This window comes from Zosterops lateralis, assembly GCF_965231275.1.
Source record: "Zosterops lateralis genome assembly, chromosome: 8".
NCBI classification, from domain to species: domain Eukaryota; kingdom Metazoa; phylum Chordata; class Aves; order Passeriformes; family Zosteropidae; genus Zosterops; species Zosterops lateralis.
The window spans coordinates 8,830,771-8,858,744 of NC_139768.1; the positions used below are offsets into that span (position 1 = coordinate 8,830,771).

At 46.6% G+C, this 27,974-nt stretch overlaps 1 protein-coding gene across 3 annotated transcripts in view; it reads right to left on the reverse strand.

Annotated features, from left to right (window-relative positions):
* Positions 1-24,521, reverse strand: part of TLL2 (tolloid like 2) — a gene marked incomplete at its 5' end in the record, with an annotated part of 85,515 nt that extends 60,994 nt beyond the window's left edge. For 2 of the 3 annotated variants that reach the window (XM_083866109.1, XM_083866108.1), the window contains one exon: positions 24,344-24,521. In XM_083866109.1, coding sequence (XP_083722235.1) covers positions 24,344-24,521 — 178 coding nt within the window. The remainder of the gene's footprint in view (positions 1-24,343) is intronic. The other variant, XM_083866110.1, reaches the window with a different exon arrangement.
* Between the last annotated feature and the right edge of the window lie 3,453 nt (positions 24,522-27,974).

Consider the following 27,974-nt stretch of genomic DNA (forward strand, 5'->3'; position numbering starts at 1 on the left):
GCTCTGCCCTCCAACACAGACAGATAAACATCCTCAAAGCCACCCCATTGTTCACTTGGAGACCTCACTCCCTTTCAAGTGAAACCAAGCTCAGCAACTCACTTGGTTTTCCTGACCCAACTCTGGGCCCCTCCTGCCACCTGATGGACAAAGATATCCCTCCTGGATTCTGTCCATTCCACCATGGCCATGATTCTTTTGTCACACCCTGCCCAAAGTGATTTGGTTAAATGAAGGCAGCAGAGACAAGAGACCCAAGGACCAGTTGTCTCCATCCCCTGCCAAGCCCTACACCTCACAGTGCATACAGCTCTCAACCTTACTAGAAGTGGGAACCAGGAAACAAAACCACATCCAGATAAAAGGATTTTGTGGTCTGATCCTAAATGATAAGACCCACAAATAGTACAGTGGCACTATTTGACAGAGGAAGTCCTTTCTCCAAGTACCTATGAAGTGATCCTTGTTAGCTCAACCTGCAAGGCAGCAATGCTGTCTTGGAAATCCACCATTGCCTCAGCTGCCCTTTAAGAGCAGGAGATGGCAAGGTTCTGGGTAATGAAATCCAAGAATGCTTTTGTCAATTAATTATGGAGAAAGCTGAACTACACAAGCCCCATCTCACCCCCTTCATCATTTTTGCTGCTCAATATAACTTTAATTAATCTTTCCTTTGGCAATTTGAAGGAAGGGTGAGCACACTGCAAACACCCACTGAGTATTAAATTGATTTTCTGTTTTATAGTCCTCTTTCCCTCCCTATTGGCCAAGCTGTGATTTGTGCCCCTTCCCTTGGAGGCATTTTTTCCATGCTAATATAATCCAAAGCCCCAAGCAACAATAGCATCCAGAAAAGTAAGACTTTGCACAGTCCATTGCTTCAGCACAGCCTCTGCCAGTACAGAGAAGATTCTCTCTTGCCCCCTTTTCCCCCACACCACAAAAATTCAACCACCTCATTTCCATATCTTCATCATTTTTGCCTAAAAACCTGACAGTGTTTTTGTCCTGGTAACTAACACATCAGGTCCCTGTAGTTTCCTGCCTGCCATTTGTAGCAGTGCATCTCAATTACCAATGCACTAATGGAAAGCCTATTCTGCTGCTAAACACAACCTCCTAGCTCAGCTACCAGGCTGGTTTGGTACTGCAGGTATCTGGACCTAAAACCAGAAGGTAGGAAAAATAGCTCAGCTGAGGTCCCTAATAACTTGACCTACTCTCAGCAATCCCACCTTGGGCTTGTGGAACTGAAAGCAGCATCTTTAGCAGCAAGCACACCCCAGCACAAGGAAAAACAAGTGCAGCCCAGCTGGGCAGCAATGGAATGAACTCTTTTCATGTGACCTTCTCCTTTGCCTTGTAGGGACCCCAGGCCCTGACTCACCAGTCAACCATTTAAGGATGAGAGTAGTTAGGGATCACCTTCTTACCCCAGCAATGGAGACTGGCTGCCAGCAGTTTCTGTCTCAGGAATTCAGGCTCTTGTTCATCACTATTTGTTTTGGTACCATGAGTTAGGAGACCTTGACCTGAAATATTGCATGTCCCTTAGCAGCCGTCCCACAAGACTTCCTGAACCTTATGGCCACCAGTTCCAGTCTTCTGAGAGGAGACATCCAGGTCAGATCTTTTCCTCAGGTAATTCCCATACCATGGGACTTGCCCTGGATTTATTCTTCAAGACAAGAAACAACCTTAGAGATGACAGAAGAAAATTTGAGACTAAAACTCTTTTAATTTCATTTGGAATGGTTCAGTGGCTAACCACTGAGCACCTTTAATTTCAAATTGCATCATTTGGGGAGGCATGTTTTTCCTTCAGGTGGCCAGATACACACAGGTGTCAAAACCTCACTGTTCTCATCCCAAGCACTGCAACAGGGGAATGGGTGACCCCAAATAGGCAGAAAATTCCCCGCCACCTGCCCACTCAGGGAAGAAATTGGCTCATGGCAAAAATGAACAGAAGCAGAGCCATGAACTGAGCTGCATCCTCAAAAAAAGGAAGGTGGCAAAGCAGACCTGATTGGAGCAAACTTTAAGGCAGGCTGACAATTTAAAACCACATGGTCCTGGATGAAAGGAGGCAGTTCATGATAGATCACATCTATTCAAGGGCCAGACAAGGAAAGCAAACATAGCTTTATTTTACTCATTGTTCTTTATCCACCAACACCAGGAGAGGAGTGTTGCAACCCCATTGGAAGAGAAAAAAGAAACGGACAGCAGGCAGGAAAGAAATGGGAGCTATTTATGGAGGATAGCTAATTTGAGCTGTTTACAGACTTTCCCTCTGAAAGCTCGGGGAAAGGATGGGTGGGCAGGGAGGTGGTTTCAGCCATTAAAAATACAACGTGAGAATCCATTAATTTTCCATAGAAACAATGTCGTCACAGAAGCGAGACAAATCCGATCAGTCATGCAAATGTGCTGATGTTAAATTCTCAGGCCTGGGTGGGGAATTCGGGTTGCCAAAAACACCACAATGAAGAGATCAGAATGAGATTAGAAGCCAGAGTGACTGCAGCACTGACAGAGTGGTGGGGGCATGGGATGTAACCAAAAGCATCCCAGATTACAGAGGAGTTTGTGCCTTTAGACAGGTACAGGTGTCCCAGCAAAAAAAGACAAGAAAAAGTCATCCTTGCATGAGATCTCAGCAACCAGGCAAATGCCACATTCCTGCTCTGCAAACCAGAAAGGACCACAGCTCCCTCCAGGGAATGAAGGTCTCAGCAACCCACGGGGTTGGGACCCTCACAAGCTCCAAAGTCACAGCATCAACAAAAAGCAAGAGGTGATGGCAGAGGAAATGGGCGAGCTTAACACAGCAAAGCACTAGGCAGTTCCAGCTTTGGAGAGAACTGTCCCAAGTTGGCATCAGCACTATCCCAGACACATGCTGAGCTGTGATGAAGTCCTAAACATAGCATTTATGTTGTGTTAATAAAGGGCAAAATATTTTTTAAAAAAGTTTATTTCCGCTCCAATAAAACAAATGAAAAACTCCCTAAATGAACTGCCAAAGACAAAACAAAAAGAGACCAGCAGACTTGATCTCCTTTCTTCACTCTCCTCTATAAAAATCAAACTTTACAAGCGCTCCCTAGAAGGAGATACTGCACAAGAAAAATTACAGTGGCACTCTCTGCAGGAGCAGTGGAAATCACTCACCCTGGCAGGGAACACAGCCCTTCCTTGCTGTCCAGTCACCATCCTGGACTGGCCTCACCACAAATATTTAGAGGTTAAAAATAACCTTGCAAAATGAAGTGTTACACCTCCTGTAATACACAAAACATTGCTAGAGTAACACCTGGGACAAGGATACTTTCCAGAGAGTCTCACCACCAGCAAAAACAGTCCAAAGAAGCATATGGATAAAAACAAACAAGAGGTCAAAACACATCACAAGAGATGTTCCACCCAGGTTAATCTATCAGTCAAAGTATCAGTATTTGTCATCACAGACAGCTGCTTGGTTCACCTATTTATTTTGAAAATGCATTGGTTTTACATTTGAAGCCTTTGATGCTACAGCCACATCCCCTCCACACAAGGGCTGTTCATGTTTGTCAGGTGGCTGCTGGTGTCTACAAGCCTGGGGAAGGGCTCACCCCACCAGTGTCTGAGAAGGGGCACTCACATCACACTGTGCACCTCAGGGAAACTCCCTGTACCACCAACTTGCCCAGAAGCAGGTGTTTACCAAGTAATTCACCTCAGTCACTGAAATCTGCCCTCTAGCATCATGTGATTCAAAGAGGTGGCTTGCCCAGAAGGGGACATCTTGCAGGAAGGAGACAATGCTGCCCACATGGGTACTGTGCTGGTAGCTCAGGATAACACAGCCCAGAGCATGGGCTACTGAAAGGACTCTTGGTTCAGAGAGACACTTGGTTTTAGAACCCCTAAAATACTACATGTCCCTCTGGTCATTCCCTGTCTGTTTTAAACTCCTACAAGAAATCGGAAAAAAAAAAAAAAAAAAAAAAAAAAAAAAAAAAAAAAAAAGGTGATTGCCTCATCATTTATGCAGTGTAAACAGGATCTCTTGTGTCCCCTCTGTGGCTCATAAGGCTCACCAGCAGCCTGTTCAAATGCTTCTTTGGAATTGCACCTACAGACACAGAGCAGAGGATAGAGCCAGCCTGCTCTGGCAGGCACTTTTCCAGTCTGCTTTGCAATGGTGAGCACTACAAATCTGGCAGCAGACACCCCTCTATTTATACTGCACTGTGCAGACATCCCTGTGCAGCACACAGAATCACAGTGCTGCCCTCACAGGAGAGGTCTGCATCCTGCTGTGGCTTTCCTTCAGATGGCTCTTTCTGATGTCCCAAAATGTTCATTGCTTCCTGCCCCTTTTCTGAGTATCACTGACATAAATGCTCTGTTCTTGTGTTTCAGTGTTACTGTTCCACACCTAAACTCAGTCACCCAAACAGCTACAGCAACAATCACTGATTTCTCAGTGACTCCCACCTTGGTCCATCCCATCGCAGCTGACATGCATAAAGTCAAAGCTCTGAATAGTCAAGGGCATTTAAATTGTCACAGCCATACACACCACAGTGAGCAATTCCCACTGTACAGAGCTCCACGTGGCTTCAGAGGCTGCTGTAGCTCCAGTTACAGAAGCATCAGTTTTGGGTGCAATTTCTCATCATACAAAATTACTCTCAAGATTCACACTCAAAAGCCACAGCAGCCACAGTTTTCTGTTTTCTTTCACAAGATCTCATTACACTCTATTTACTAAGATTGCTCAGAAAGGTTTAGAATTGTGCTGTGATCAGACCTCAGAGTTTTAAACTAGGCTGTTGATAGACCAACATACAAGTGAAAGATGCTAGCAAGGAAGTCATGCACCTTGTCTTTTGACACAACTGATCCTGCACCAGCTGTGAGCAGCCACGAAAGCAGTGAAAGGTTAAGTGTTATTACCTCCACTCATACTATTTATGCAGTAGGTACCCATGAGAAGTTGGTCTTTATTGGTACATTCTTTAACATGCTAGCTCTGTTTCACTTCAAGCACTTAAGTACATCTGGGTGAGGACATGTTCTCACTTCCCAAGCAAGCCAGCTGCACCCTTCACTCGCTCAAACATCAACGATAAAAGCCTGCTCAAGAACATGCATCTGTTTCACGCATGGCTCATACGGCTAATTTAAACAGTTTCCATATGTTGCCAAAGAGCTGTGACCAAATGCCACTTGCAAATAAATGGGAAGATTGTCTGGCTTCCACAGAGAAAAGTTTCCTCTTGGAGCAACAGCTCCTTTGTTCCCAGGTCTGCCTGGGCTTCCCCAGCCCCTTCCACAGTCAGATGTTGCTGACTGGTCCAAACACTGCCTCCTCCTGGGATCATGCCACTCCAGTAACACACTTTACAGATCAGGGCAGCCAGGCTTTGGAAAAGACCTGTGATGAACACCTCAACATGTGGAAATCACAGAATCATAGAAAGGGTTTGGGTTGGAAAGAACCTTTAAAGGTCCAGTTCTAACCACCTGCAATGAACAGGGACACTTTCAACTAGATCTGGTTGCTCAGAGCCCCATCCAACCTGACCTTGAGTGCTGTCAGGGATGGGGCAGCTGCCACCTCTCTGGGCAATCTGTTCCAGTGTTTCATTAACCTCTATCAGGGTAACCACCTCCTGCTCCTTGTTCCAGAAGTTACTTACTCACAGAACAGCCATGTTTTTTGCTCAGTCCTTGTCCAGACATTTCCATTGGGCACCAGGCTATAACTTGGAATTGCTTGGAAATACATGCTCAGAAAAGCATAAACAAAGCTCTGTGGCTCCATATAAGCTATAATTTCATGTTTCCACGTGTTGCTGTGACACCAGAAGCTACCATTTCACTTCTGAAGTACACACAGTGGCTGTCTTCTCTATTTGAGCCTGCCAAGATGTCACTTGCCATATTACAGCTAGACCACATCCAAACTAATGGCCTGTAGATGTGTAGATGGGAGGACTGTCAGTAAGGCCTTCACTCAGGGTTACTGCTCTCCAAGAGGTAGGTCCAGTCAGGGAAGCACACAATAAATATCTCTATTTGGAAATGGACACGAAGCTATTAGAAGGATTTAAAAATTCAAAGGAGAAAGTAAACAGATGCCACTGTTTTCCCTGTCAACAATGGCACGTTGTAATTGTACGCCAGGGAGGTGCAGTGCAGGTGCCTGTGCCCACTGGAACTGGCCTTGCACAGTAAAACCCACATTGTCTCTTCAGACAGAGCTTGCTGGAGCAGGCACCAAACAGGTGGCTCAAAGAGCCATCCAAAGATATATTTCTCAGGCTGTCCTGAGGAAGTGATTATTTTATGGTTACAGAATCCAGGATAGAGGTGGATGTCCCAGATCTCCACACCTCAGTGTTCCACTATTAGACAGACTATTCACTGCTGATCAGCACAAAGGTGCTGCACCTCCTCTTCCTTTCTTGAGGATGGAGGGTGTCTACTTCTTGCCACTTCACCAGGCAGAAAGGGCAGTCAGACCAAGTGGAATATGAGAACATCCAGCTCCACATTGCCTTGCACAGGGGACTGTCTCCTGTTGCTCAAGGCAAGGGGATCCACGCTCACCAAAGCTATCCTGCTCCTACATCTACTGGCCACCTTGGAGCATCTCCTCCCTCTTTGGGGAAGTTGTTGGAGACCACAGACACAGTTAACAGAAAATACCCCTCAAATCCGATATTGGGTGAAGCACATGAAAAATTACTCATGCAATTGATTCACATGGTTTCTGTCATTCAGAAATTCCTGTGCATAAAGGGGAGACGTGGGATTTGCACATAACCGACTCAGACAGCTGCAGATTTCCATAGGCACTAAATGTCTGCAGGCAGAAGCCACTCCTCATGTAATCCCATTAAACAGCTGGAATGAATGAAAATGCTGTGCAATTCAGTATACTAACAGCAGCCACCCCTGCTTCCTCCACCATTAGTGCAGGGTCCTCTCCAGTTCAGCCTCTTCCCATGGGTCCAAATTACAGGAGTTATTTCATGCCCTAAACTTTGCAGGAAGCCTGGAGCACATGTGAGCCTGCAGTAATGGAGGAGTGGTGTCAGAAAGCACTCGGAACGTATCCAGGCTCTCCATCACAGTCTGCTTTGCTTTTGGGGATAGCACTGCAGAACATACAAGTCTTCTCATGAACAGAAATCAGCACACTGGAGACTGGGAATAGAATTAAAATCAACACACCACCATCTCCAAAGGCAAGATGGTGAACTCATACAGAATATAATTGCTTGTAGATTGCAGGAATCAAAGGCTCTGGAATCAGGAGATCTCGAGTGGAAGCTGTTTGCCACTTAAAGGCCTTTCAAGGCATTTAGCACTGTATCACTACTGCAGATGTGAAGAGCCAGCATAGAAATATAGTGTTCAGGGATTTGAAGGAGACATCATTAATCCTTCACCTCCCAGAGAAGGCCAGAGCTGAGCTCTGCTCCCTCAGGCATCCAGCAGAAGATGATATTCAACAAGGCTTATGCTTCATGTATATGTAAATATCATCTACCTTTCACACTGCCTTTAACTGCTAACTCATCAATTGCTAACACACTGGAAACAGTGCTTTCCAGTCGTATTTTATTGTCAGTACATGAAATCTCCTACAACTTCATGGAAACTGTAGGGTCTCTCAGGGAAGGTTAACTACAGCCATGACTCTCCAGACAAGCAAGCAGGATGAGATAAGCACATGCACAAGAGGAATACCATCAACGGTAGATGGCATTCAGCTTGCAGAACTGTTCATTTACACTCCCAGAGGCAGCTGGGTTTTTATCTCTTTATGTCCCATCTTCCTTTCCAATCACTTGTTCCTATGGCCTTGCCTGTGCAACCACAAGCATTCAGAGGACTGGAAAGTAAAAAATCTTTTGGTTCTGAGTAAAAAACAGATCAGTAGAAAACATTCCCTCTTTGTGCCCAATTCCTACAGCTCACTGGTACTGGAGAAGGAAGATGAGAGGGAAGACCATCTTCCTCAACAGCAGCCCAGCTTTAAATTGGAATAAAGTGGCTGTGACTGCAGCATCAGTGGACAATGGCTGGGTCAGAGAGCAGTTGTTGGACCCTTAGGCAGTGGAGGGACTTCTACCCCAGTATGCCCACCCCCTGCTTTCCAGCTTTGTCCTGAATACAAAGCACCAGCCAGAGATACTCATCCCAGGCCTTCACAAACATTCATAAGCTTACATAGTAAATATTCAACTATATAAACATATAAATACAAATCATAAGTGTTTCTGCTGGCCATCCCTCCCTGGAACACCTCAGCTGCACCCTGTGCATTAGCCTCATCTCAAAGCTCTGCTCCCCACTTTGTGACAGCAAGTACTTGGCACTTCTGCAAGTGATCCATATGCTTCTATGCCAAACACCCAGTAAAGCACAAGACTAGCAAGGATCTTTTTGCATCCTTGCTCTGTGCATACCTCCCTGGCTCTGCAAGAGAAGAGAAAGGATCTCTGTCCATATCAGTGCCCTCCACCACACCACTGGATCTATTCCTGAACCAGTATCATGCAATGACATGATTAGCAACTATCACAACATGAAAGCAGGGTAGGGTTGGAGGTATAGAAGCGAACTTCAATTTTTACATATCTCAGTTTTAATAAAATATCATTACACAAACAAGTCCTTCCCCTGACAAGCTGTTTGTGCCCTCTGGATAGCAAAGTCTTCTGTCAGGAGTGTGTCTGTCTTTGAACTGGGAGATTGCAGTGTGAGAAAAGCAGGGAGCAAAGGTGAGAGGGACCAGAGCTGCTGTGAGGCAGCTGCCAGGATTTAGCAGTGTCAGTATGGGCTCTGTGCTAGCCTTGCTTTGAGACAACCAAGCCCTTTTTTGGCTCAGGCTCTAAAAACACTTCCCAGCCACAGGCAGACTAGTCAGGGAAAATTCCAACCCAAAAAACTGCAAAACAGAATCTAATTCCTGTCCCACAGCTTTAAGCCAGGCCTTTTCATGAGCAACTCTGAGCATCAGCAGCAGGCAGGGTCACCAGCCCTGCTGGAAAAAAAAAGGAAGTCACCAAAACAAAAAGTGGCTCATTTACTGCAGGACACTTGTCCTGTGTTAAAAAGAAGAGGTGGTGCTCAGGTGTTTGCTCCAGTGGCTGCTGGTTTTCAATCCCTTGTGCTCCTCCAGACGATTCCATGGACAGGGGATTAGCTCAGCAGGAGAGCCTGAAGAAGCAGTAGCAAACCCCTTTCTCTTCCACCATTAGCACAAAGGATGAGGAGGGAGATTTGCCTCTGACTCACCCTTTCTGGATCAGGGGAAAGCCAAATGCAGGCACTTTCCAGAAGTGCTGCCTCCACCAAAAAACATTCCCATCTATTCAGCTACTGTCACAATATAGCAGCAGCAGATCTGTCCCTCCTTGTCAGTCATCCCTCTGCAGCCACATCAACACCCATCAAATGTCAGTGTTCCCCTGCATGACACACAGTTTGCACAAGATTAAAAACCACCATAAAGCAGCATGGCCTAACATGGAGGTTTTCAAGCTGTGCTCTTCTTATTCCCCTCCAGATTTTGCACAGACCTGCAGTACTGTGGGAAGCAAACCTTCACCCAAGCAAGGGAAAGGGGAACACATCAGTGTATTTCTCTGGGCTTGTTGCTAATACTCCCTTTTACACCCACACTCTTGATGCTAAAGATCTATTGTGACTCATGTGAAACCTTATCTGCTCCACTAGTCCTACACAGAGGACAAGCAGCCATTGGGAAAGTTTGGGAAAGAAAACCCAAGGAACTTCACAGATCTGAAACAATAAATAAACTCCAAAATATTCCCCTGAAGAGGGAAACCAATGCACTACACTAAATACACGTGCTTCTGCCATCAGCAGGGAATACTGAGTATGAGCTACCCAAAGGACTTGCATGGCCACTTTATGCTTTCCAGGTGCCAACAGAATGAGGACAGATTGTGAACTTTCACAAGCTAAGAGGTGCCCCTACCCATTGCTCTTTAAAACTGCTCTTCCTGGGTCACCCCTAGCTCCTAAGTAGAATCCCAAACCAGCTGAAAGCCAGTTATAAGCCCATATGATCTGCTGCAGAGAAGCACTAAGTAGTTCCCACAAGGTGCAGAGCATGGCTGCCTGCTACTGCCCTCAATGTTCCCCCTCCTTTTCCACACCCAGTGCAATCTCAGACTTCATAAAGAAAGGAATTTTCCTTCAACAGCAAAGGATGAGCATTTTCTCCTATTAAAAACAGCTGAGTTCCTGTGAATCTCCCCAAGACAAGAACCAACATGTGGGAAGCTTTGGTGTAAAAGGAAACAAAAATGGAACCAGGTAGGCAACACTAAATAAACCTCTGAGACACCATATGCTCTGACTCCTTTACAGGTGAGTAAAAAAAGAGCACAGGGATGCTGCAGTTAAGCTCTGGGACTTCTTATTCCAGCAGGCTGTGGGTGCTAAAAGCTTACACAGGTTCATAAAGAAAGCAGATGGAAGACAAAGCTCTCCAATACCATTGAAGGCAATGAGCCACCTCTGGACAGGGGATTGTGGAGTCTACAGCAGTCAGGGAGACTTTCTGGACATTCCATTCTGTCTTACCCTACTTTTCTACATCTCCTTTGCCATTTACTGCTGCCCCAATGAAAATGGGTTACAGAGTTTGTTTTGAGGCAGATCAGACTTATGTATTAACAGTACATTTCTAAGGGATCATTTTAGCTTTAGCAAAGCTCCAAATATAAAAGAACAGATTAATAAAAGGCCTTTAGAAAGTATTTTCCAAGTGCTTATCCATGCCTTTTTGGCTCCCAACTAACTTTAAAATTCTGGTCTGAATTGTCTTGGTGAAAAAGGATAATTTTTATAGAGGATCTTTAACAAAATAGCAGGATGCAATCATCTCTCTGGGATGATACTTCTCTTAGAGAGCAGTCACAGTAAAACATGCAGTATGTTGGACACTGAATGGCAGGGCAAATTTTGTAAGCAGGAAAGAATACTGTGGTTACCAGCTGGGAAACTACTGAAGATGCAGAGCCACAGACCAGTCTTCATGGCTGGAAATTCCCAATTCCTACCACTTAGTTTTATTCTAGCCCAGCTCAGAGAGCACTTACAGGCTGAATAATTTCTGCAAGCCCCAGAGCACCATAAATGGTTTAAAGAGTGGAAAGGTGTTCAAGGCAAAGACCTTGCTTTGAAGGTGCAACTTTCAGGCAGTAAGAAAGGAAAAGGGAAAATGCAAGGCTGAAATCAGCTCAGACACATTCAGCTGGGCCAAAGCCTCCAGCAGTGGGATTTATCCAGAGCTTAAAGCATTTCTCTGGGACTCTTTGTCACAGGAGTGTAGGTACAAACAAATGGTAGCTAGGACAAAGGGAGGCAACACACATTTGATTAGTAAAAAGTTAATCAGCTTAAAGTGTGCAACTAAATAAGCAAAGCTTACATTAAAGTGACCCACCAAGAAAAGATGCCATGGAAATAAAGTTATACAAAATACAATATAGTCTCTATGTTCTTTTGTAATCCATCACGATAAATATTCATGATTCTGGGTTAATGGGGTATGCAGCTCTCAGCCACCACAATAGTTTTTTGTTTATTCTCAAGACCATGAACTTTGGAACCATGAACCTGAATTTCAGGACTCTGTATTCATGCATGTTAGCAAAATTCAGGGCAAGGCAGGGGGATGGAGACAAGGCCAGGACCTTGGCTTGTGACAACATAACAGAGTTTGCTGCAGTTTTTGACAATGAGTAACAAGAGCCCCCGGATGCACAGGACTTCTGGTGTATCTGTCACCTTTTCTGCCTCCACACCAGCAAGAGGAGGAGAAAAGAGGCGCAACCCTGTCCCTCACTTGCAGTCCATTCAGGCCTCCCTCTTCAGAAGACAGTGGCATCCTCAGACCAGCCCTTGAGGAAGCAGAAGCTGCTGGCACCACACAGCAGCACCACAGAGCAGAGCAGAGCTCCATTCCTCACTTGCACGCCCCTGAACATAATCCTTTGAGCCTTCACATCAACTGAAAGGACACTTTTGCCTTCTGAAAACAGTCCTGAAGGCACAGGTCACCAAGCTCCAGTCCTGCATTCACCAGATAGAACACACCATTCCAAAGCGTGTTTTACAGAGTCCCAAGCCTCCCTAGCCAGGCCCACATCCAGTTGTTCCTTTGATGGTGCCACCCTCTGCTGACAGCAACATTACGAGCCTTCCCTGTTTTGCTGTGAGACCTTCCAGCCTCCCCACTCCAACTTGCATTAATGTGTACAGACTACAGTGCTCCTTTCAAGGCATGCCTGTAGCCTTTGGGGTTAATGAAGGACATGTAGAAACTTAAAAAAATCCCAAAAACCCAAAAAACCCCCACCAAAACCAAAATACCCTCTCCCCTAAAAAACCCCAAAACCAATCATCACAGACTCAAACTTCAAAGCCTTGAAAGCAATATGAGGAAAACAACTTTAAATGCTTGATCAAAGGTATTTTAAGACATTTTAGTTTGTTGGGTTCTCTCCTCACAACTGCTTACAACTAACAGCAACTAACTACTATGATCCAGTAAGGTCTTCAGCAGATTTCTAGTGTATTCAACTCACCAAACCCCCTTTCCTAATAAAAACTTCCAATTCCCTTTTTCCTCTTTCCCTACATAATGCAGTGAACCATGAAAGCAAGGCTTCCAGCAGGCTGGCACCAGAGTCAGGCCCTGTTTTGCCGAGAGCTGGGAGCACAGCTCTCCCCTCTGCACCACTATGGATCAGCCTGCTCAGTCTGCAAACAGAACTCACACCCCTCCACTGACCCCTGGGGTTTAATTGCTTGCTTTGGGGAAAGCACAGCCCAAGATTGGTAAATAAATAGGATCTATTCTTCATGCACCTTTCTTTAGGACAATCTAGATGACAATCCCTGCCACACAGGGCCTGTTTGGGCAAAGCTGATCACTGTGATCAGCTGAACGTGAGCAGCACTAGGACCAACCATGCCTGCAGAATGCACTGTCCTGTAATAATGCAAAACTTCAAGAGAAACAACAATACTCCTTTATATTTTAAGCCTTTGATGCTTCAATTGGAATAGTTCAACAAAGGACCAGCATAGAATGTTTATATATAAAGAAGAGGAATTTAGCAAGAACCATGGAAGTTGAGAAATTGACACAAAAGATGAAACTGTACTTTTGGAAAGAAAACTATTTCTCCAACTACTGAAATATCTGCCTTGAATCATAGAAAGGCTCTGTCTAAAAATCAAGTACATCAGAAAATAACAACAGCCTTCTCAAAACCGAGATGTCTTGCTGAGACTGCATGCATTGAGCATTGTAATATTTGTAATATTTTATCTCTGCAATAGCACAGAGATAATCCAGAGGGAGAAATAACTAAAGGTGCAGAGTAAGAGGGGAACTGGTTGGGAAGACAACCCTTTTCCCATTTCCTGCGTGGAATTTTGAGCTGAAACAGGGGACATCCCCAAGCCCTCCCACTCAGATCCAAGGAGATGCCTCTTCCCCGTCACTTGCCACAACCAATTTCTGTAACAACAAGCCTCTGGGACAAGCCCAAACCTGGCAGCTCCTTCCATTTCACCACAAAAGCACTGGGATCCAGCCACTGCCAGGACCCAGGAGGACAGAAAGAGCAGGCACACGTGATGGTTTGAAGTCTCCATTTCATGCATGCTTGCAAACCCCATGGCAAACACGTCACACCTCTGCCAAGAGATGAGGGGTTGTACAATGGGCAAAGAGAGAAAAAGATGCTCTTTTCAACATCAAAAGAAAAGAGGGCAGCCAGGAGGTTTTACTCCTCATGTCAACATCCTATTACCAACCAGCAGCTTGCCTTGACAACAAAGCTTTCCAAGAAAAGGCAGAGACGTGGGCACTTGAGCGATGGCCTTAGGAGATCCCAGCTCTTTGCCCAGGAAACAGCAAGAAAAAAAACCCCAAAGCATATCACGTATCACCTTCCTACTGAAGCATGACAAAGAGGAGAATATATGGCAAAAGAGGCCAACGAGGGGAAAAACAGAAATCAATAGGATCTAACAGAGCGTGACGGAAAATCACTTCCCTCATAAAAAGAGGTTACTTACCAGGTTAATGAATCTTTTCTGTTCTGTACTTAGACACCCAGGAAATGGAAGGGGTCACAGGAGCAGTGTGGGTGGGAATGAAATCCCTAGAACATGCTTTCAAGAACAATCAAAGGTTAGAGATTAAATCCAGACAGCAGTCAACTGCACAGCACATCAGCAGCTTGGTACAGGCGCCAGCTGCAGCTCAGTGTCACCAAGCAAAAAACAGTGTCAAGCAAAACACTCTTCCACCATCAACAGCACAGCAAAAAACAGACTCCTCTTCCAGGGCAAAACCAGCCTGACAGGCCACTCTTGCCCCCTCAAGGGGTCAGCCCCAAGAGCCAGAGCAACTCTGCCTGCTTGGGTCAGCAGTAGCAGCACAATCAAAACAAAACAGTCTGTGGGTCTCTGATGTGAGTAACTGCAACAGAACCATGAAAAACAGACTGTGCCAGAAATTACACTGTGCAAATCACATAGACAGCTCTTGGCCCTGTGACCAAAACTTCTCAAAACTCACTTTTATATAAAGTTCTGTTCCTTACCTTTGTTGGAAATGCACAGGCAAAAAAACCCCCAAAAACAAACTACAAAGAAGCATCTGGACAATGGCAGGGTACAAAATTTGGTGATAACAGAACGCTGAATTAGACCTCTGGAATATCAAACACATGCCCTCCGGAGCCCTACTGGCAGGTCCCACAAATAAAGCACAGAGCCTTGCTGCTTTATCACTCCCCTGCCCACATTTAGTCTGAGCTACTGACAACAAGTGACACAAGGAATAGATCTGCTTAGGTCCAAGGTAGTCAGTGAGGGAAATGCAGGTGCAAGAGTTCCATCTTTTTTCAAGGCCACTGAACTTGTAGGTCACTATATTGGGTTCCCCCACTGCCTGCAAGAATTATTTACCAAATATTTACCTATGGATGTTTCTCAGTCTGGGTTGTCTTGACTCCAATACATCTCAAACACCTCTGCTATGCAGCTGGACAAGCTTCTCCTGCAGCAGCTGCCTTGTTTACTACCCACTACCCAATTTCTGCAACAGAGATATGGATAATGCAGCCAGAAATCCCCTTTGTTACTCGTATTTAATGCAGTCTCAGATTAGATTTGTATTACAGGATAGCTGTTCAAATCAGTAAAAAGCTGATCCATGTCACATTATCTGCCTTCATGCCCAAGGAACTGCACCACAAGCTCCAAAGCAAACCTAACACCAGTATTTCTGTGAGTTTAAGAATTTTTTATATCTGAGGAATTTCAAGGCAAAACCAATGCCTTACTGAGCCAATACCTGCATCACACACATCCTGCCAACACACACAGCAGTGTGGACAGTGCTCCACACAAATGTCTATCCCTGGATCTGGGACAAGCCCTTTTGCCAGGTACAGCCACTGTTAGTGGCAAGAAGGACACAGTTTGTAGTTATATCTGTCTCTTTCGAAGTCTTCTCTTTGAAATGAACAACCCCCAGCAGGTCCCACCTGAAATTCAGCACACAAAATACCAAACAAACCAGCCAATTTTGCCAAAGTTCAGAGCAAATGAAAGTGCTGCTGATCAGGCAATGCTGTTTGCAGACAATGCTAAGTTCAGAGCCACACTGATGGAGGAGCATGAGACTGACTACACCCTCGATGACATGAAAAGTGGAGAAAGGCAATTCTCAGCACCCAGTACTGTATCAATCAGTCTCTTCTAATAAAGAGGCAGAGGGACCCAATAACAGCAACTCTCAGGAAGAGATAAAGCACTCAGCAGATTTAAATTTCTGTCTCATAATATTGTGGTACGGTTTGCTCTGTGAATAGCATTGGGGTTTGTGGATAGAAAAATTAAACAGATGCTTTTTACTTGAATGCTGACAGTTATATGAACACAAAATTACTCAAGAGGATGTGAATTTCCATTCAGGTCTAAAGCTGAGCTGATTCATGGGCCAGCAGCAGCAGTGGGTCTGACTATTTGTACCACTCAAACCAGAGGCTTGAGAAGCCAGGATTTACCAGTTGTTGGGATTTCCTGGGGGCTTCCTTCTCAACATGCAGTTAGAGATTTCTCTCCATTGCAAGCAAAGCTGACACAAACTGGCCAAGAAGGGGCAATCAGTCATTGAGAATTCTTTAATAAAAGGCTTCCCTGCACATTTAAGCAGTTTCTATTGACAGGGAGCCTTCCTGTTCAGGAAGTGCTGGAATGGGAACATCAAAGTACGCCTGGAGATCAGCATTTCTTGATGCTCAGCTGCAACAAAGGAGAAAAAAAAATACAAAAACCAAACAAACCCAGAAGTCCTCATAGCTGAATCAAAACAACAGCCAGTTTCTGCTTAGTCATCTATCTCTTCTGAGTACTGAAATCACATTTCAGCACTAATTGAAAGTGGTTTTGTTGCAGCTTAATACCTGCAATACTTGTGATCTAGGACAACAGAGTCATTCAGAGTCAGAGATCCCTCCTTTCTGCCAAGCCTGCCCATCTCCAAACCAGCATAGAGACTGCCCTGTCAGGTCAGTGTCCCCTCAGTCCCCTCATCACCTCCTCAGCACAGACAGCTCTGCACTGTGAGTCACAGAAATCCAGCCCTACACTCCCCTGCTGTTTCTCAAAGGGAAGGGGAGCTGGGCGGAGCAGCCCATTTATTACATCAAGCAGCCTGTTGCACAGAGCTGGCTGAGCAAGTGCAGCACAGCAGGTGGGTTCACAACAGGGCTGCTCTGGGCCAGCAAGAAGAGAAAAACCTACTGACCTCTGGGAGTTACTGCCAGGACAGGAGAGGAGATGTGGGGAGAAGCCTGGGGGAGAAAGCATTGCATAACACCCGAGACAGGAGGCAGAGAAGGATCTGAGCAATCCTCCAGGCAGGTTTTGGAGAGTGCTCCAGCAAAAGGGAGACAGGGGAACATCTGAAATAAACCTCTAGGAAACACAGACGGAAGCAGGCAGAGAGCACAAAGGTCTCTGTGGCAAAGGCAGGGGGAAAAAAAGGAAATTAAACTACCAGGGAAAGCAGGTTAGAATGTATGGGTGTATCAGGCACACGGTACTGTCAATTTCCCTAACTGACTAATGTGTGCTAATGAGCCTAAGCAGGTTGCAGGGGGAATCTACAGCCACACAGCTCTTCCCCAGACCAGGCCAGAGGCATCTTACCTGGCAGACGCCCACAGGCACAGTTTTAGCAGCAAGAAAGAGGTGGGTTACCAGTAAATGCAGCAACTTCTTTTCTTAACCATTAGCAAGGCACACTACACAAGTTAGAGCAAGAAGAGAATAAAATCTCCAAGTACAACTGCAAAGGTATAATGCAATTACACAAATGCAAAGTGCCTCCAACCAAAATCCTCAGCTTTGTGGACTTTTAAATCCTGGAAGACTTAAAGCACAAATGCCTTTTTTCTAGGACTCTGTGACTTACTAATCTTAGCTGAAGAACAAGTAGCTTGATCCCACCTGTGCAGGCTGTGGTCGAGGGCAGACACCTGTGAACTGCACCCAGACCAGGAAGTTCAATGAAAGCTCTGGAGAAGTATCCATGACAACTGCAAGCACCTCTTCCCCACCCTACCAGGCTTTTTTAAGGGGGGAGGGGGGAAAGTCCTCTGCCCTAAATTTGCCCATCTTCTGTCCTGTCCATTGCCAAAACTCAAGGTGTGGGTATAGCACGGAGGGTTACATCTCCTACAGGACAAGCAGATCCAACACACCCCAAGAAGTGTCAAAGATCAGGCATGATTTAGTCAGATCCCAAGAAGACAGGTAAACACTGGAAGGACTTCAGACCCAGATCTCAAGTTGCAGTGATCATAAGTTTTGCTCTCCTATTCCCCAGGCCATTGACTTCCCCACTGAGGAATCTCAGGTGCAATAAAAGGGTTGGTGGTTATTATTTCTTTAAGCCAGAGCCATTAGCTTGTGCTCAGCTAGGATTATAATCAAAGTCACACTAAACCTTCCCTTTGAGGAGGAAACTTCTGCTGCAGCTCTGCCTCACTGCAAAACACCTCCCCAATGGCAAACAGCTGCATCACTGAAGAGTGACTCTAGTAGTTTTCACCCACCTGTTTTCCGTTCTGTAACTGCTGTCATCTCCCCAAAGCAGGTAAATTAAAGACTGAACAGTCTGGTCTCTCATTCTTTCCCAGACCACCCAAAAAGAGTCAATTTCCTCCTTGAGTATTTAACCCTTCCTGCAATGTACCAGGGAAAAAATGCAGAGGGAATGATTGCCAGTGAGAGCTCTCTTCTTCCTCTATAAAAGTTTCCATCGGCTCAGCACTGAAGATTCCACAGACTGGGTCACATCCCAGACTCTTCTCTCAAAGCACTCCCATAAGCATTGGTGGCAAAGGAAGGAAGCTTCCTTTTCTGAAAGGCCATATACCTTCTGAAGTCAGGAGACCAGGACTCAGCTCCCAGCACTGCCAGCCCCACAGTGACCACACCACCCCTGGGTAAGCCATGGCTCCCACTCTCTTCTGCAACTCAGATCCCACACCAGAGGACTGGTACCTTCACCTCAGCTGCACTGCCCCTTTCCATACAAGCCCAGAGGCTTTAAAGCTGTAAAGAAAATCTGTAAGATGGAAATGAGATTTTTTTTTTTCACAGGATTCTGTGATTCTCAAGCAAAGGGCAGCTTGGCACACACTCTGCCACTGCTCCCACTATTGCCAAACTAAACAGAACCACTTGCAAGAGTGCAAGAAAGTTCTTGTCAAGAAGTGAGTGGGCTGGATCCATAGTACAGCCTGCAAAGATCTTTCTGGTTGCCCTGCTAACAGGATGGATACATGCTTCCAACCATGAAAACAGCATCTGCATCCCACTCAAAACCCAAGCAATCCATTCAAATGACCCAGACTTTATAGATGTTGTATCCCCTTTCTCATTTGATTACCCCCTCAAGGCTTTCAGTTCCTAACAGCAAATTCCTCAGCTGCCCACAGAAATGTCTGCACCTGACTTCAGATGTTTGCACCACAGCCCAAATGAAATGTGCAGTCTCTAGAACAAAAGGCACCGTGCCTTTACAGAGGAAGAGCTGTGAGGAACAGAACAGCAATGAAGCACAATTTACAGCTCTCAGGACAGCTCTGTGTGTGAGAACTCTAAATACATGGAGCATTTAGAAGTTAGTGGATCAAATCAGCAGGTGGAGCAGGAACAAGGATGCACAGCAGTATCCTGTGATGGACAAAACCTCCACACTTGAAGGAGCCTTGGCTTGCAGGAAAAGATGATCTATCATTACCAAACTACTTCTCTAATAACTTCTCTAGTCATAAAGAAACAGGAGATATGGAATTCCTGGTCTGTTGATGGCCCTTCACACCTCTTGCCCCAGTTCTTCCTGTTTTGAGCTCATAACCTGCAAACCCCACAAAATCCACAGGGACTAATTCACTTTCTATGTGCTCTCTGCCAGAGCCCTGCTCTGTTTTGCAGCCTCCCCAGGCCAGGCTCTGCCTGCTCAGAGCACTGCAAGCAATGACCCAGAACAAAAGCCATGGAGAGATCAAAGTCTCACAGAAAGAAGCTGACCTTGACTGCAAGGCTCATTGTACCCATTGGTAACTCCTTGGTCCAGCACCCCACAGCAACACAAACCCTCCTGAAGGACACTTGAGACACACACAGGCAGCAGGAGCCCAAGCCCCCTTTGGCCTGTGCCAGGAGCACACGGCTGGGCAGGCAGCTCTGCCCATCTCCTGATGCAAACACATGCACAGACAAACACTGCATTTGGCCTGGGACACCAGACATGTGTGCTGGCCCAGGTCTGGACTTGGTCAGTCTGTAGTCAGGACATGTCACACCAGGATGAACTGCCCAGAGCAGAGAGAAGCAGGACTCCAACACAGAACACCCTCAATGGACCCCCCGCCACCCCCCGCCCTGAAAGATGAGCTATTGCACTGCACCTCCAACTCACAAAAGGCAGGAAGTGCCACGTTAGGAGCCAAAGTACCCAGCAATCAAGACGGTGAAACTGCAGCTTTTTCTCCCCACCTGGCAAGTGGAAAACAGCCTCATGGCAGGTTTGAGCTGGAAGAAAGGGATCATCAAGCCTGTACACATCCAGAGGATAAGTTATTCAGTGTCCAGCTCTCTCTCCTATTTACACCTCCCACTTCCCCTTGCTGACATAAATTGGATGATATTATTCCCAGAGGTCACTTTGAACCTCAGAGATTCTGCTCTTCACCTCAAATTAAAGTTTGTACAAGCTTGCACCCAAATAACTACCAGAACAAATTACAGTCAATTTCATTCCTTTAGTTCCAGTTAGTCTGAGGAGCCTCAGAAGGACATGCTTGTTTTGTTTAGAAGGCATCCATGGTTCCTGCTGCTGCCTGTCAAACAGCCTTACTCAGACCTGCACACTGGCCTGGGTGTCTTTAACTGGATCCTCTGAGCAGCAGATCCATCCAAAGCACATGTGAGGCTTATAACATTTTCCCATCTTTTACAGAGCAGTTCTGGGCAGGAACCTTTGTACTATCCCCTTTGAAAAGCTCCAGTGACCTGCTACAACACTCAGCAAAATCCACCCCACAGAGCCAGCACTGCCACCTTCCCTGGCAACTCAAGCTGACAGCGCAGTGCTGCCTCAGCTGCCCCTTGATCAGCCATTTAGCAGGAAAGCAACCACACTAGGAAAAGAAAATCCTGGATGGGTGGAGTTAAGAGCTTGAGCAGCAGTGGAGTTATGGCCCATCATCTGAGTCCTGGTAACTGGGCATGTGTCGATACCAGCACCCCGTGGCCCCAGTGCTTTAGGAGGTTACTGCCCTGTGCTGTCCCTCCTGCCTTGCTGCAAGAGGTTATTACATCCTCCACTAATGCAACAGAGAGGAGCATGTGCCAGCTTTCCATTCCCAGACTAGCAGAACAACCATCAACAGCCTGCACTCAACCTCAGGGCATGAGCTGCAGGGCTGAGGAACTGCCAAGCTTTCATATCATAACTGGCCAGATTTAAATCCATCACAGCTTCTGGGCCACAGCCATTGGCCCACAGGAAAATAGAAAAAAAAAAAATAAGATAATAAAAATAAATAAGTAAAGCACCGTAGTTTTAACAGCTTTGGAAATCATGTAAAAGTAGCAGCAGCAAGTTGTCTTCACAATGGGCTAAGGGCCTGCATACAATCTGCAGCCACAGGAGCCTGTGCCTATGGCAGCAATGGAAGCATCACCACAAGTCTCATAGTGCCAGCTCTGTTTCCACAGACCACTTGTTTCCCCTTGCAAAACATACCAGACACCTGAGCATTTCACAGCAGGTCTGCAGGCACTGCCCTCTCCAGTCATGGATTCTTGACAGATCCCGACACTGTCCCAACGAGTGGAGGAACTTGGGCCTAAGGAAGTTAAGAAGACTTGTCACTGCTATAGTTCATCAGGAACAGAGTGTGATAGACTTTCCATACAGGCATCAGACCACAGCCCAGACACGCCCTCTTGGAGAGGCAGCTCTATTAACAGTGTCTTCACCTTGTTTCACCAATAGAAATGGATCACTTATTAATCTTAGCTCAGCTAACCCTTTGAGATGGTGTTTGCAGCAGAGAGCACCTGCCCAGCTCCACTAGATCCTGATGGTCTAGGACAGGAAGAGGAAGAAGGCTGTGAATGCAAGGCAGGGTCTAACACAGGTCCTTATGGTACAAGCCTTGTTTGGTTTGCCTTGGGACTAACTTTAAAAGTTGGAACTATTCAGTACACTGAGAGAGATACACAGCACATAAGGAGTGTCCTGCTCTCTATGTGCTCTGCACTTTAGGTGGACACAGCCACATGAAGAGAAACTGGATCAGAGAGCCTGGAAATACAGCCAGTCAGGATACACTGAAAGGACCAGAGTCTCTTTCTTCTACAGAAAACAAGACTGAAACTTGAGAAAGCTGGTAACGGAGCTCACCAGTGCAGGAGGCTGCTGCAGAGCAGAAGGCACTGTACAGTCCTCCAAACCTGCCCAGACCAGTGAGAAAGGCAAACTCAAAGTGCAGCGTCAGGTCAGGAAGCCAGGGCAGTGCTGGGCTAGGCTGCCTGGCAGCCCCCACCACAGGCACCTGTGTGCCACAAACACCAGCCTGCTCCTGGAAGGAAAAGAAATCACCCCTGTAACCTCCACAGGTCATGTTCACTTCTCTCTTTCTATTGGAAAGAAGACATCAGAAAAGCATAAAAGGCAAACACTGAGAAGTCAGAAAATAATTTCTGTGATTGATCCTGCTGGAATTGAATTAGCAGGAATAACACACACAAAGTTTTTCTGTCCACCACAAGAAGAGGTGCTGATGTAAACGAAGGGAGGCTGTCCTTGGCAGCCAAAGGTCCTTTCTGTGTGCATGCAGAAGTGAGAGGGAGAGAACTTGGGAAACGTGGAGACTACAGGAGAAAAAAAATAAAAGGTCCTGCAATGAAGGCAGGCAAAAGGAAGGCTGGGAAAATATTTTTTCCTCTCTTTTTCTGCCACAGGTTCCCTGTTAAATGTAGAGAAGTCAAATAAAGTCAATGTTCTCTGTGTGGTCCTTAAAGGAGAATTCCTCATTCTCCATGCACTTGATCTGACAGCAGCACCCAGCAGCCACAAGGACAAGAGAGGGAACAGAGATGATGGTAAAATTTTGAGGAGAAAGCAAGGATAATACGTTTTCAGATGGGAAAGCTGAAGCACTGTACCTGTAGCTCTCCAAATCTAAACCATATCTGTGCCACTAACAACTAGTTTCACTAGAAAGAGATCAATTCATTACCATTTAGAAGCAGACACAAATACCATAAAGCATGTTTGGGCTGGATCCCATCTTTGTTACAAAGAATTAACCTCCACACACCACACTATATATCAAATGACAGATGACTTGCTGATCAAGGGAATGTTTTGTGCAAAAAATACTCTCTGGAGAGGACTGATCTGAATTTTGGAAGGAAACCCACCACACTCAGCCTACATACAAAGCCAGCTAAACTCGCTGTACCAGGCAGAGAAGCTCTGAAAGACATCGCATTGATAGAGCTCCTCTCTGTGAGCAGATACGGCTGCAAGGACCGAAAAGGCAGGCAGGGGAGAGCAAGATAACAAGAGAAGCTATCACCAAGGGACACTGAGCAACAGCCAGGAGCACATTCAGGAGGCAAAGCCCCAGCTCAAGAGACCAAAAACACCACACACAAAAAAAACACCTTTCTTTTTGCAACTCCCGCACTATTAAGAAAACAAAATTATCTGTAAAGGTAACACAACTAACAAGGTATCAGTTGCCAATCCCTCAGCAGAGAAGCAATTCACAGAACTACAACATTCCCCAACAGCTGGAACCAAACCGAGTTACACTCACATCAAGAGCACCTCCTAGTTTTCCAAAAAGAAAACCTGGGTCCGTATTCTCTTCAAATTAAGAGAAATGCAGCATTAAGGGATGAGAGCAGCTCTTTTCGAACTCAAACAAATAAAAAGCAGCGAGAAGCAGAACTAGCAGAGCGCAGTCTGACAAGGGAACGAAAAACTCCAGGACAGGGATGGAGGTTTCCCGGAGAGGCTGCGGCGACCCGCACAGAGGCGGCTGTACCTGGAGCACCGGGATGCCCCGGGGATGGAGGTTTCCCGGAGAGGCTCTGGTTACTCGCACACAGCCGGCTGTACCTGGAGCACCGGGATGCCCCGGGCTGAGTGCGGGATCCCTCCCTCCCGCCCAGCGCCGCCGCTCCGGGACACGCACCGCAACTCCGGGCCGGACAGGGCTCGGGGCAACTTCCAACAGCTGCCAAAAGGCTGTGAAAATGCACAGAAAACGCTTGGGCGGAGAGAACCCCCAGCCCCAGTGTGCAAAGGACGGGCATTTATTTCCCTGGCTTAGCAGAGGGGAATCTGGCGGGGAGGGAGCGGCACAGGTGGGGAGCGATTTACCAAAAAAAAAAAAAAAAAAAGGCAGGCACAGCCTCCCAGCCAGGGCTGCAGCCCCGGGGCAAGGCGGGCAGCGGGTAAGGGATGGAGGCGAGCAGAGCGGCTCGCCGTGCTCGGGAAGGCAGCGGGATGCCGGGGATGCTCCCACCGGCCCGGGGGGCTCCCGCCGCTCCGCCAGGTGAGCCCGGGCACGGCTCGGCCGGGCGGACCCGCGGTACCCAGGAGCGCCTGGCGGGGACACCTGTCCGCGCCTCCAAACTTCTCCCAGAGTTGCAGCCAGCCCGCCTCCCCTACCGGCTTTGCAAGGGTCGCGGTACTCCATCGGCTCCTCCGCCGGCTCCGCTTCCCCCGGCGCTAAGGAGGCTCCGGGCGCGCCCGTCCCCGCGGCGGGCGGCAGCAGCAGCGGCAGCAGGAGGAGGGAGAGCAGCAGGGAGAGCGGCAGGCGGCGGAGCGGGGCGGCCCCGCGGGCCATGGCGGCGGCGCGGGCGGAGCGGGCGGTGCGGCCGCCCGGGGTGCGGGGGGTGCGCGCTCTGAGCGCCGCCGGCCGCGCCGGGACCGCGGGGGGCGCCGCCGCTGCCAATCACCGCCCCGCCAGCCAATCACGGCCGCGCCCGCGCCTCCGCCCCGCCCACAGGCTCCGCCCCCCCGCCGCACTTGGGAACGGTACGTAAATAAAATACATAAACCAGCGGAAATTGTTGATGTTATGGTTAGTTATTACTATCCTTGTTTAGTATCGGCGATTGAAGGAGAGACAGGGAGACCGACCACGATCAGAATCCGATTTTACTCAGGTTTTCCAAGAAGTTATATACCATTTCACTAAGGTTAATAATTGCTACTACAATAATTAGGTTAAAAGATCATACAAACAACTCATACATTTTTCAACATATCCATGTAGGGGGTTGATTGAATCTTCTTCTCTTGAGCAGATTTCTAATCCCATCTTCTCATGAGCTCAAAGTTCTGTTTGTTCTTTCCAGGGCATCCTAGTCACCAGACTAAATATGCTAATTAAGTCTGTCTTACTCTCGTGAATCCCCACAGTTTAGTATTATTTTTTTCTGTCGGTCGGTAGTTCAGGGGTAGCCAAAGAGAATTAGGTGATCCGCCGCCCGGAGAATCAACGTTTCACATCTGTTGGGAAAGATGGGACAGGAAGGACTTATGAATATGACTGCATGGTGAGAAATACTGCAGATATAAAACCTGTGAGTGAAATAGGAATGAAAGCCAGTTTCGAGATGTGTGCATGGCAGGCAGGAAGACGGTGATGAGCTGAAGACAGGAAAACAAAAGACAAGAATGTTGCCTTTCCACCTTGGCAGAGGCGTCACGGAACAAGTGCATAAGAAAGAAGTCTATAGAGTTTAGAATATAAAATGACATGGTAATGCAGTAGTTCTTATAGGCTGCATGCAAAGTTTGTAGGTTTTGTATCACACACCGGTTGGTCACTGTAAATTAGAATATTCAACACAAAAAGAGATATAATGTATTGTAACCAGGTGATCGCTCTCTTCTCTGCTCTCCTCCACTCTTCTCCTCTCTTCTCCTCTCTTGGCCTGGCTCTCCTACTTTTTGCCCTTACCTCTCTCCTTTCCCTCTTCTCTGGCCCTCTCACCCTTCTTCCCTTACCTCTTTTGGCCCATCTCCTCTCCTCTCTCTCACCTCACTTGCTCCTGTTTTCTCCCCATGTTTTTCCCCTGCTCCTACCCCGTTTTTACCCCTGAGCTCTCTTCTATCTCTCTCTCCCCATTCTCTCTTTAGGGCTTTGCTTCAGCCCAGGCTGGTGGCTGGAAGCAGGCACTCTTTATCCACGACCCTTGTAATAATAAAACCATGTGTTTCTAGAATATCTCAGGTCTACAGAGTTCCTTGTCCGTGCCATCCATGGAAAAAATTGCTACACACATCACAGCCTTAAAACCCATGTGTAAGTGGAGTTGTTAGACCGTGGATGGAGAGCGATGGGGAGAAGGAAATCACTCCAAACTAAAGAAGGGGAGAAATTAGGAAAGATGTGCTTCATCTAAACATCAAGATGTGCATTTATCCCTCTCACTTACTTTTCACAGTAGTTTTCAGGGGCAGCAAGGCTGTTTTACTGTAAATTTGGGGTTTAGGATGATCCATATGCAGCAAAGCCTGGGAAATCAGGAGGATGGATCACACGCAAGATGCTCAGTTGCATCTAAATCTACACCTTGGTATCTGATCTAGTGGCTGTCTGAGCCCATATGAAATCTTGGACATCTCTAACAGCAGAGCATGTGGTAACACACTGGAAATCACACTTCTAGGGCTGGTGGCTTGTGGTGGAAGTAGATCACACAGGCACAATGACTCTGCTGTTTGCATATGACAGGGAAGGGACAAATGCCCAAAGCCCAGCCATCTCACTGGGTGCTGAATCGTCTTCACAAATAATCTCACAAAGGCCAGCCAGGTGCTTCCATGTGAATTCAGCAGTGCCTAGCACAGCCTCTGGTCTGATGAGATGCTGGGTGAGCCTGGAGCAATGTTTCCAGGTTGGTCATCTGTGCTCACTCTGCTCAGCAGACACAGCATTAGGCAGAGGGTACAGCTGCCACCCTGGTGAGCACAGGAGAGCTGACAAAGGTATAAGCTCAGTGGGGTGTTCTTGGGGTCAACACCATCTCCCTGTGCCAAAACTGCTCCTTCAGCTGTGTACTTCCAACCTGCCACAGCAGGATCATCAAGCAGCATTTCCCAATACAGCTTGGGCTCCAAGCCCTCCCTTCACTCAGACAGATAATCATTTGCTGTCCATAAATTTGTCCCTTCTCTTGCAGCCTCCAGCCAGAATAACTCAGCACAAAAGGGCACAACATGATTCAGGCATCTCCTCAGCAGCATCTCAGTCTACTCCAAACAGTTCCTGACTGTTGTCCCTGCCTCTCATTTAATATTTAAAACTGTCTTCAAACCTTCACAGGAGGCAAAAAGGCTGCATCAAACTCTGACATGAAGATGACAGTGAACAGCTCTGCTAATTAAACATACCGGAGTTTCTTACAGCTGGTGTTCAGTGAACCAAGGAAGATCTAGGTTTTGGGAAAGGTTTCTAGCAGTAAAACAGGGCAGTCCTAGAGCAGATTGCTATGAAGAACCAGGGAGTTTCTATCATTGTAGGTTTTTGAAGGAGAGTGTAGGCAAACAGCCATCAAGACTAAACTTAGTAAGGTAACTTTATCAGTTTCCTGAGTTTTATACTGCCCATTTACACACTAACTACTTTTACTTTTTCTGTATTAGGTTGCTACTTTCTTTGATTTTGTAAGATGGAAGAGCAGTCTAATGGTTATTTTAAAATGAAAAGATGATCACCTCTCCATGTTTCATAACTCCCAGCTTTTATGGGATGAGCACTAGCTGCTCTTTTCTCTCTGCAAAAAGGTCCTGGCAATATAACTTTCTGAGGGTATGGGAACTGGAAAACAAAAGCTTGAACCTTTGTAAGGGTGGTCAACAGCTTCCCTGATCAGCATCATGAATCCTTGTCATCCCTGTGGAAAGCTGGGCAGTCACCCACTAAGAACAGTGTTTTGACCACATGGAAACTGCTTGTTAACCTCTTCCAGGGTGACAGTTTACACTGGGGAGCCTGGCCTCTTCTGCACACAGAATCTCTATTAAAGACATGGATGGATGTAGAAGAGGACTGAAGAAGGAAGAGCTCTGAAGGAGGAAGAGAACAAATTAAAGTATGGATCCTTAACCGTGCAATTATAGAGTCTGTGAGGCAGTTCAGAGGAATCTCTCACTGTTATCCACACACAAAAAATAATGTTGCCCGACTACAGGGAACTCTGTAAGTCTCTAACATGAGAACTCAAACCTTCCAGAAGTAGTTCTCAGTAACAATCATGGCACTTTGCAAGTGGCAGCCAAAGCAGTG